Source organism: Haliotis cracherodii, unplaced genomic scaffold (assembly GCF_022045235.1).
Source record: "Haliotis cracherodii isolate W230 unplaced genomic scaffold, xgHalCrac1.p SCAF_6, whole genome shotgun sequence".
Taxonomy (NCBI): Eukaryota; Metazoa; Mollusca; class Gastropoda; order Lepetellida; family Haliotidae; genus Haliotis; species Haliotis cracherodii.
The window spans coordinates 60,240,437-60,252,002 of record NW_027266319.1 but is presented as its reverse complement, the minus strand read 5'-3'; the positions used below and the strand labels follow the sequence as shown (position 1 = coordinate 60,252,002).

The following is an 11,566-nucleotide window of genomic DNA, read 5'->3' as shown; positions in this document are numbered from 1 at the left end:
GGGACCTAACTCTGCACAGCGAATCGCGGCGCCTTAGACGACTGGGGGACCCGTGCCTCCAAGACACCCATCATCAATTGTGTTTATATAATATGTGAAAAGATTTTTCTAAATGTAAAATAATTTTAAATTCAATTATTTAGAAAAAATAAAACAACATAGCAGTATTCTTGGATGGCTGACAAAGCCCAGGCTCAGTTAATGTTTTTAGATATAATATTGCTAACCTTAGATATTTTCTATTGAAAGTCAAACATATGATAAAATTAACCAAGAGGTATCGTTTCTTTTGCCCCTCGGCTTATGATCCAGAATGTGTTCCCCTACCCCCGCCCCCGCCACACACACGCACTCCTTTTTTGATACATTAGTTCAAGTTGTTACTGCCAAAAAATAATAATAGCAAATTATAGAATTGGTCAACAGGCACATATAAGACCTACTCAAAGAGCTCTCCTGTACACAATAAAAATCAGAAATAAGACAGTACAGAAATTTCTAAAATAAGGAAAATGACAGATGAATGACAGTTGACATTTTCACCATATATATATACCAACGTATATATCTAAGAACATAATCTTGTCAACACGCTAAACTCTTTCATGTGACTTGTTCCTCGCGTAAAGCATATTAGGCCACTTGCAATTGATCAGTGTCTTGTACATGCTATTTCCTTTTGAGCCAAGGGGCGGTCGGGTAGACTAGTGGTTAAAGCTTTCGCTCGTCACGCCAAGGACCCGGGTTCGACTCCCGATATCGGTACAATATGTGAAGCCCATTTCTGGTGTCCCCCGCCGTTTTATTGTTGGAATTTTGCTAAAGGCGGCGTAAAACCATACTCACTCACTCACTCCTTTTGAGCAAAGGGGCGGTCGGGTAGCCTAGTGGTTAAAGCGTTCGCTCGTCACGCCTAAGACTCGGGTTCAAATCCCGACACGGGTACCACATGTGAAGTTCAATTCTGGTGTCCCCCGCCGTGATATTGCTGATAAGTCAGTGATAATCATTTTGGCATTTTGAAGAGTACGAAGTGGGCGTTTTCCTATTAGTAAGGAAAGTCTGGTGTCATTTACTTTAAACTGTGTACAAAATAGTAGCAAAACAACATGTCTATAAAGCTTTAGGGTTAAAAACAGTTAATAAAGGTCTATAGTGACATTCACGTTAAACTCTCTGCAGAGATGAAATTTAATCATGAAGTCACTTCCGAGACGAACCTATGGTAGAGAATGGGTCCAGGGTATTTATCCTAGTACACTACAGATATAACACCCTGGATGTACGAGGATGCAGCACAATGATTTTGTTGTTGTTGTTGTTTAACGCCGCACTCAGCAATATTCCAGCTATACGACGGCGGTCTATAAATAATCGAGTCTGCACCAGACAATCCAGTGATTGACATCTTGAACATTGATCCACGCATACGATGACATGCATCAACCAAGTCAGCGAGCCTGACCACCCGATCCCGTTAATCGTCGCTTACAAACAAGTAAAGCCGCCTTTTACGACAAGCCCTACTCTACCCCGGTTCTTCACGGGTCAAATGCAACGAGTACGGTATCTGCACCAGAGCCAGTCAATTTAAGAGACGTATCATTGTTTCAACGTTTCTGAGTACTTGGCAACACTCGGCGTCAATTGTGTCATTACTTAAAAATAACCCATTCATCTTTTGTCACTGACGTCGTCTTTTCCTTAATCCAAATGAAAGCAACATCAGTGATCGCGAACTGGTTCTACTATGTCCATTTTACGACGCTTTTATTGGTTGTTATATCGGAAAACACCTTGTCTAAAAATAGCACACGCACCTGATCACGTGCTAGATATTGTTCAAGATGGCGGCCACCTTCAACTTCAGTAAAGAAACGCCCCCGGATTCCATGTTCAGTGACATACAGACTCTGAATAAATTCCAGAATGAAGTAAGTTGCGCTTTTGTTAGTTGCATAGATATCAATTGGTTTGTGAAAGGGACAAATACTCCCTTTGTTCCACCACCGAGGCATGATACTGAGCGATTGGTGAAATGAATAATCTCTGCAACTGAATTTCTCTGTTGAAATATAATCTTGTTTACGTTCTTGACTGATTTAGTTTGTACTGTTTTCTTTATTATGTTTTCAGCAATTCACTCAACTTGTGGAGTATGTGTTCCTGTTTCTCATTGAACCGACAAAGGTAAAGTGGAAATTTTCAAGCCAAAATAATGTTCGTCTATCATTAAATGTATTAATTTAGTTCTCTGGTCAGATATAATGATTTAAAATAATCAATTACTAGATCATTGTATGTTCTTCCTATACTAAAACAATATAGAAAATGTAATTGTTACGATACCAAAACACGACACTTGTGCTGATATTTGAAAGGACCCTTTGGGGCTTTTGATTTGGTTAAGGGTAAGGCACTAAATACGGTAATAAGCGCCGACGGCGATATCTGCTCGTGTGTTATATGCACCCTTAATAACGACTTTTCTTTTGTATCATTTCAGGCTGTCAGCATAAACCACAAAATTTACAATATCTTTCAACTCTTTCACCAAAAATATATTCTAATAAGAGCCTCCTATTTCACGTCGAATATGGTACATTGATAATAGTACATGGAATTATCTCTTTAAAATTTTTGTTTGTAAAATCACTTGCATGAGAATATTTATGTTGTTTAGACTTACGTGACAGAATGAAATACAAAATAGGGCATAGTCAGTGAGACCATGAGAGGCCCATCTCCATATCTCCAGCCCAAAAAAAACAATTTTCATCATCATCATCATCATCATCATCATCATCATCATGATGTCTGTATCATTACCTGAGCCTACAAGAATGTTATGAGACTTGGGGTTTGAACTGGAGTAATTACACACCTGGTGACTATATGGAATATGTAGGAGCTGTGTAAATGTTTTTCTGTATGTAACCATGGTAACTCAATCAGGTTGTTCATACTGTTTATTCCCTTCCAGTCATCTCGTCTATTGTCACAGCTTGATGAGTTTGCAGAACAAAATGGCGTCGGAGCTGGCGCCCTGAAGAATGTCTTCAAAAGTCTCCTCTCATTGCCAAATAGTGAGTTATGTTCTAAAAAAGTCGAAATTGGCAAAAATGTAGTTAAACCAATAATATTATATTGGAGGGAAATATGTGAAAGGCTGATTCCTTGTAAATTTGTATTACGAAACATGTGATGTTTTATTATTAAACCCTACAGGTCAGCTCCAAAACTAGTAACATGAGGTATAAATTTTCAATGGCAAAATTAACAGTGATCATATGAATTTATTAAGTCTTTGAAAGGCATTTAGAAGTGATTCACATAAAGGAAGAGAACTTATGGATGTCAACTTCTTTATTATGAGGAACACAATGTGTCGGAATATATGCTTACTCCTTCATCAGGTGATTGATCGCTGAAGATTAATAATATTTATGATGTGATGGACATATCAGAATCATTTATCATGAAACTGTTTGTACAACAAACCACTTAAGAGTAGATCCCCATCTTCAGTTTATGTACAATTTGATTGTGTGGAAACCTATACCAAGATACCATTATAGTGAGTGAGTACGGTTTTACGCAACTTTTAGCAATATTCCAGCAATATCACGGCGGGGGACACCAGAAATGGGTTTCACACATTGTACCCATGTCGGGAATCGAACCCGGGTCTTCGGCGTGACGAGCGAACGCTTTAACCATTAGGCTACCCGACCGCCACTAGGCTACCCGACCGCCACTAGATGGCATTATAACTGTACTGTAGTTAGGTACCAACATCTCCGAGGTAAGGTCCATTAAACGACACTGGACCACAGACCCTTCTGAGGATTTAAGGTTTGTTTGTTGGTCAATATTTTAGAAGTATTAGAATACATAAGGCTTAAAAAATAAAAGATATGGTTCTAAGACAATGGCTTTTGAAATATAAACTGCAGACAGGCAGTGTTCCTTTTCCATTTTTTTTTTGTGGGGGTGGGTGGTGGGTGCGGGGTGTTCAAACAAGTTTGTAATCAAATAAACAGTTGTTTACAATCACCTTGGGGAAGTACAAAAATGTTTTCCTTGATGACTACAATAGTAAAATACTGTATTTGACTCCACTGGGCTTCCAGTGTGTGCATAATACACACATACAATGAGCGTTGATTTTATTTCACACCGCGAACACAGAACACCAGAAAAAGTATGTCAACAATTTCGTACTGAAGCACACAAGTTAGTCCTGTTATTACGCTATATTGTGGCTACAAGAGAGTTCATTGTATATCTGGACTTACGTTTGTAATCCATGATATTACTTTTTTCTAAGATTCTACTCAATTATGTTTGCATTTATTTCGGTGAAATCGTGTATGAACTGCAGGCTATATTGGAATGCATTGTTTTTAAGTATTGTAGCATTTCACTGCTGGGGTCGTTTGTTCGAGACCCGGAATATTTCAGGATTTTGTTTTTGTAAATGGAAATAAAAACGAGATCTGTGGGGACTTTATGAGCCTCAGAACCAATACCAATATTTATTATAGCCTAATGAACTTATGAATCAAGTGATTATCTCCCTTTATACAGGTGCCCTGAAGAAGAGCTTGAGTCCAGCGCAGGTCAAAGAAGATCTAGTCAACTTAGGTATGTCACATTTCGGCAGCATGTACGAGTGTGTTTAGTCATCCCACAGATGACATCCTTCCCTTTTCTGACGGGGTATATCTTTTAGGGCTGGGACAGGTAACTCAGGTACTCGGGTACTCGGGTTGGGTGGGTCCTGAGTAGGATCCAGGTACCCACAGTACTACCTGGATGCCTGGTTAGTCACGGGATATATTGTTTAATGACTAAAACCCACTATAGCTCAGTGGTTACACTACAAGTCGCTAATGTTTACAAATTTCTTTCTGACGATGCACACATTCCTTTTGATGTGTATATGTTTGAGTAAAGATAAAGCTTCAGTCATCCTCATTGTACGCATGATCTGATCATTTGATACATGTATCTGATACATTTTGCCCGGGCTGGGGTAAAACAATTGCCAATCAGACATTTTGTACCCAACTCTTGAGACCTGGGTCGGGTCAGGTAATGGGGGATCGGGTACCCGGGTAGTAAACTTGGACTTGTCCCAGCCCTAGTCTCTTTAGTCATGTGGACAGGGTGTCTGACCTTGGATCAGAAGGTCCATGATTTGATTCCCATCACAGGACAAACATCAGGCATACCATGAGCCTGGGCTGTGCCTTTCGGGAGCAGGATGTGGAGTCCTGACCTGGTCAGACTACGGACAGGATCAACCTCAGTGGTCATGTGGACAATGAAGGAATTTGACCTCACATTACAAGGCGTGTGGTCTGGGACATTTTATGAACATAATACTAATTCCAAACATGCTATCTGTGGCTGAATAGGATTTATAAATTTCAAAGACAGATACTCTATATGACCAATGAAGATCCTGATTAGAATTGGTCTTCGGCAACCCATCCTTGCTGTAAAAGGTGACTCTTCTTGTCGTAAGAGGCGACTAACGGGACTGGTTGGTCAGGCTTGCTGATTTGGTTGATGCATGGCATCGTATCCCAATTGTGTGGAGTGATGTTCATAATGTCAATCACTGGATTGTCTTGTCCAGACTCGATTATTTACAGACCGCCTTCATAAAGCTGTCAAACAAACAAACAAACAAACAAAACTATACTATGTCTCATGTTTTTATTACCTGAACTGTATTTGTTTCCAGGTTTATCAGAAGAGAAAGCTGACTATTTCACAGAGCAGTACAAGAACAACCTGGTGTCCCTGTCTCACAGTGCGCTGGGCCAGACTCTCATGGTCAACCAGCTGGTGGACATGGAGTGGAAGTTTGGAGGTAGGTGTTCTGTTTACTCACCATGTAATGTAGGTTAGCTCCTTCCTCAAGGATCATACAGACTTCAACGCTTGAGGCATCATCCGAGAGGGTCATATAGACTTCAATGCTTGAGGCGTCATCCCGAGAGGGTCATATAGACTTCAATGCTTGAGGCGTCATCCAAAGGGGAAAACAGACTTCAACACTTGAGGCGTCATCTGAGAGGGTCATACAGACTTCAACACTTGAGATGTCATCAGAGAAGGTCATACGGACTTCAATGCTTGAGGTGCCATCAGAAAGGGTCATACGGACTTCAACGCTTGAGGCGCCATAAGAGAAAGGGTCATACAGACTTCAATGCTTGAGGTGTCATCCAAGCGGGTCATATGGACTTCCACGCTTGAGGTGCCATCAGAGAGGGTCTTACGGACTCCCAACACTCCAAGCGTCATCCGAGAGGGTCATACAGACTTCAACGCTTGAGGCGTCATCCGAGAAGGTCATACGGACTTCCATGCTTGAGGCGTCATCAGAGGTTCTTAGGGACTCCAACACTCCAAGCGTCATCTGAGAGGGTCATACAGACTTCAACGCTCAAGGCGTCATCTGAGAGGGTCATACAGACTTCAACGCTCAAGGCGTCATCCGAAAGTCTGTATTATCCACAGAAGAGGAAGCTAACCAGGGAAAATTCAAAACCATGAACCAAGGCTTGCTCCTCTCCCTTCTCAATCGAATCGTCTGACCTCAGCACATTGCATGTGCAGATTGGTTATGAAGAATAACAACCCACCGAAGTAATGTACAAAAAGTACCCTAGTGATATAACATTGAGTAACCCTTGGGTACCCAGACTAATTATAAAACATAGGTCACCACTACTACTACTTCTACTACTACTTCTACTACTACTACTACTACTACTACTACTACTACTACTACTACTTCTACTACTACTACTACTACTACTACTTCTACTACTACTACTACTACTACTACTACTACTTGTTGTTATTATTATTATTATTATTATTATTATTATTATTATTATTATTATCATCATCATCATCATTATTATGTCAAATTATTATTATTATGTATTATATGTTGTATTAATATTAATTTTGATAATGATGATGATGATGATGATGAAAAGTATTGGGATTAATCTTGTGTACCGGTACAGTTTTCTGATCTTCGTCTATCACCTTTGCAGTTACAGCATCAAGTAGTGAGCTTGACAAAGTAGGAAACACCTTTCTTCAGGTAAGCAGCTTCTACTTCTACAGGTTTGTAGGGTGGCCCAGTCATCTGCCCCATTAAGCTGACATGCTGTGATGTAACTGGAATAATGTTACTCACTCACTCCACAGGTTTATCCTTCAGACGGTGATGCTGTTTGTGCACATGGGTAATGGTTTCAGTAATAAATAGTGAGTGAGTAGTCTTTGTATTCCATTATATCACTCTCTTGTCCGCTTGATGTGGGAGTGAAATCAGAAGAGATGTGTTGACATACCAAGGTTCATAATCTGGTTCAATATGGGATTCAAACTCACGCTAATTTGATTCTGGCTCAAGCTCCTCACAGTGATAGCGTGTTCGTGGAACTTTTATACAATTTGAATTTCTCTTTCATTTCATTGCCATGTAATGAGTGTAGTGGGACTGTAAGGTGGAAGTTGGCTGCATTTCCAATCTCATTAAAATCAGATCTTAGTTCTCGCTGCCGCTGAACAAAGATCTGAGGACATCCCATTACGGGTCACATCAGACCAACCTTTCGCGAACTCTGACCAACCAATGGAATTACTGACAAGAAGTCGACATTAGCCAATCAGTAGGCAGCTTTCTCGTGCTTTACGGCACTAATTTCAAATTTGCGATTACACTTCAAAACATATTTTGACAAATTCTCGCTTAAAAATTTGAAACCTGAATAAAAGAACATTCTCGAATGGCTAATATATGGTCTAGATTGTATAGATTCAATCGTTTAGCCCGTAACTATCGTTGGGATGTCTTTATTTAGCGGTAGCGAGAACTAAAATCTGATTTTAATAAGATTGGCTGCATTTCCTTAGTCTGCATCTTGAACCAATGAGAATAAACACACGAACATAAATTTATCTGTGAAATTTTAAGTCAATTGTTAAACTTTTCTAACTTCTTAGTAATGGCAATCCCAACAAACACTACACTTGGAGTAGAGGAAAACAGTTCAAGATTCTTGTAATGTCCGCTTGAACACTGATGGCAGCGATGATACTGGGAAGGTAACGAAGATGTCACTGGCTGGGAAGGATCTTGAGTCTGGCAAGACTAAGGGAGGCAACTCTATTGTGTCATTGGTCAACCACATCATGACCCTCACTGAGAATTTGCTTCAGATATTGTGATTCATGAGTTATGTGTGGTCATGTTTGTGACAGGAGTTTCTTACACACCTGTGATTGATTGATTGATTGATTGATTGATTGATTGATTGATAAACCATCAGATTGACTGATTGATAAACTATCAGATTGATTGATTGATTGATAAACCATCAGATTGATTGACTGACTGATTGATTGATTGATTTTTAACGCCGCAATCAGCAATATTCCATCTATACGACGGCGGTATGTAAATAAGTCCGGACCAGGGATTGACATCATGAGCATTGATCCACGCAATTGGGATACGATTACAAGCATAAACCAAGTTGGCGAGGGTGACCACCCGATCCCATTAGTCGCCTCTTATGACAAGCACAGTCACCTTTTACAGCAAGCATGGGTTGCTGAAGACCTATTGTGACCCCGATCTTCACGGGGGGAGACAAGCATGGGTTGCTGAAGACCTATTATGACCCCGATCTTCATGGGTCGAATTGAGATAACTGGTATGAAGCATGTGTCAGATCGAATTCCAGGTGTGCGATTGGCTACTCCATGGTGATGACCTAAGTCAAATTATGACGGACTACTTTCCTGATTGTAATTCATTGATAGCATACTCGTGCTTGGTCTAACACTTGGTAGACACTTTATGGTTTGAGTCTGGTCTAGTTTGCACTATCATCTTCGCCTTGATAATCCACGGATATGGCGGAAACTTTATTGTGGCATGTCACACTAGGCATGGGGAGTAAGCATAGGCCATTCATGTCAATGGGGGTACGGGTGGCCCAGTCGTCTAAGGCGCCGCGATTCGCTGTGCAGAGTTGCGTCCTTGGGCACGCCAGAAACCTATGATTGTGGGTTCGAATCCAGGTTCACCCCGATTATGTTTCTAGGTTTGTCAGCACCATACCCGTGCTCGTGGGTTTCACCGAAGTGGTAAACGTCTGAGACCTGCATCACTTCAGGCTTTCCTCCCACATTAAGCTGACACGCCGTGATATAACTGTAATACTGTTAAAAGCGGCTTTAAACCCAACTCACTCACACTCACATTCATGTCAATGACTGTTGTGTTATGTATAAATACGCCACTGTGATCATAAGAATAGACAAAATATGCATCAATCTGATGCTAAAATGGGGTGGGGCATGGGTTGGTCCAGTCGTTTAAGGCGCCGCAATTGGCTGTGCAGAGTTGCGTCTCTTTAACACGCCAGAAACCTATGATTGTGGGTTCGAATCCCAGTTCACCCGATTATGTTTCTAGGTTTGTCAGCACCATACCCGTGCTCATGGGTTTCACCGAAGTGGTAAACGTCTAAGACTGGCATCACTCTGGGCTTTCCTCCGACATCAAGCTGACATGCCGCGATATAACTGGAATACTGTTAACCCAACTCACTCACCTAAAATTGTGTGATGTGTGTAAGGAACAGATTATTGCACTTGTGCCTGTCCGATACCATTTTGCTCAAAATGCATGTAACTCGCTTTTGCTTGCTAGATACCTTTTGAAACAACTGGGTACTTTGAAGGTAAATGGTATCTGACAGCAGAGATCATACAATAGATGGATATATCATATGGTGTCTGCTGACTGACACTCATGGAGTAATCTCTATGACAGTGGGGGCGGTCGGGTAGCCTAGTGGTTAAAGCGTTCGCTCGTCCCGCCGAAGACCCGGGTTCAATTCCCGACATGGGTACAATGAGTGAAGCCCATTTCTGGTGTCCCCCGCCGTGATATTGCTGGAATATTGCTAAAAGCGGCGTAAAACCAAACTCACTCACTCTATGACAGTGGTTTTCATAGTTTCAATTAATATACTTTTTTCGAAATTCTGTTTCAGCTGAAACTAGTTATCAACACAGGAAATGGAGCCAAGAACACATATATGGGTGAGTCAGCAACGTACTAGTGTAACGTGGACAGTGAATGGTGGACATACAATGACCCATGAAAGATGTTAGACTCTATTCATTATTGTCATCATCAGCTTTATCTCAGAATTGTCTGCATCTTGAAGTTCATTTTGACAGTCATCAGAAAGTTAGCTGGCCTCCTGTGTGTGAAGTCTTTACTGAAATTATTCATAGTGGGACCCTGTTTTATATAGGATGACCAGTTCTTGCCACATCGTTTATCATACTTGACTGTGGTTAAGTACCGTATTCAACATAATAAGCGACAGGGCGCTCTTAAAATTTAAAATAGGGGTCTCTTTTCAGAATATTATTTTGGTGAAAAAAACAGGGTTGCAAGATAAATTTCGTGGTTTATGCTGACAGCCTGAAATGTTTATATACGACAGATATATTTTTCCAGAATTAGATTGCCCATAATTAAGGGTGCATATAACACACGAGTGCGTATTCTACACGAATAAATAAGTCTTGTGTATTGTGGGATTGTTCTCAAGCCAATATATTAGAAAATATCTCCGTGGGCGCTTATTACGTCGAATACGGTATGTGTTGAACAGCAACAAATGCACCAAGAAACGAATCAGGGTGCCGTTGTACAAAACAACCTTAGCGCTACGACTGTCGTAAGTCTATGTTAAGGTATGGGAGTTATGATCACCTTAGCGCTAAGATCGCCTTGTACAACGGCACCCAGATCAGTAATAATATAGTTATATTTGATCAATATAAACACATTTATTAGATGTACTATTATTATTGTAATATTCCAGTAGTAGAGCACCAGGCCACCACCAAGCAGTGTTTGAAATAATTTTAAAACCCAACATGATAAAATGTAATATCCAGTTATGTATGACTGTGTAATAATCTCATACCAACTTTGACTGGAGTAGGTCCAATAGTTTTTCAGATATTTTGGTAAACATCGGTACCTTAAATTAACTTCCAGACTATAAGTGTGAACATACTTGAGGAATCTGTGATGTTGGTGCTATGTATGTTCCTCAAGGCACGGAAGCAGTTTTCATGCAAATTATTCAAGAAAGTTGGAATTTATTTAATTTCATTATTGGGAAAAGCAATGATTCATTTGTGATCACAATCTATTACTTTTCAGAACTATCATTGCCACAGTTTTACTCATTCCTGCATGAGATGGAGAAGGCTAAAGCAAGTCTAGAATACCTCAGCTAGTCCTGGGGGGTTGGGGACATGATGCAGTTATCTCCCTTGGTGGTGAGAACATGGACCTGTCCTCGTTGATGTTCAACAATTGTCACTCACGCATGGCTGATTTAGGGTGGAATCATAATGTTGACTACTGGATGTTTGTTTGTTTGTTTAATGCCGCACTCAGCAATATTCCTGCTATATGACGGCAGTC

At 40.5% G+C, this 11,566-nt stretch overlaps 1 protein-coding gene across 1 annotated transcript; it reads left to right on the top strand.

The window, feature by feature from the left end:
• The first annotated feature begins 1,847 nt into the window (after nucleotides 1-1,847).
• LOC139445728 (COMM domain-containing protein 7-like) lies at nucleotides 1,848-11,383 on the top strand. Its single transcript, XM_071226934.1, has 8 exons — nucleotides 1,848-1,934; nucleotides 2,137-2,190; nucleotides 2,984-3,086; nucleotides 4,591-4,647; nucleotides 5,756-5,884; nucleotides 7,086-7,135; nucleotides 10,107-10,155; nucleotides 11,300-11,383. Exons 1-8 carry the CDS (start codon nucleotides 1,848-1,850, stop codon nucleotides 11,374-11,376), a joined length of 606 nt encoding a protein of 201 aa, XP_071083035.1. The 3' UTR covers nucleotides 11,377-11,383.
• The last annotated feature ends 183 nt before the right edge of the window (nucleotides 11,384-11,566 follow it).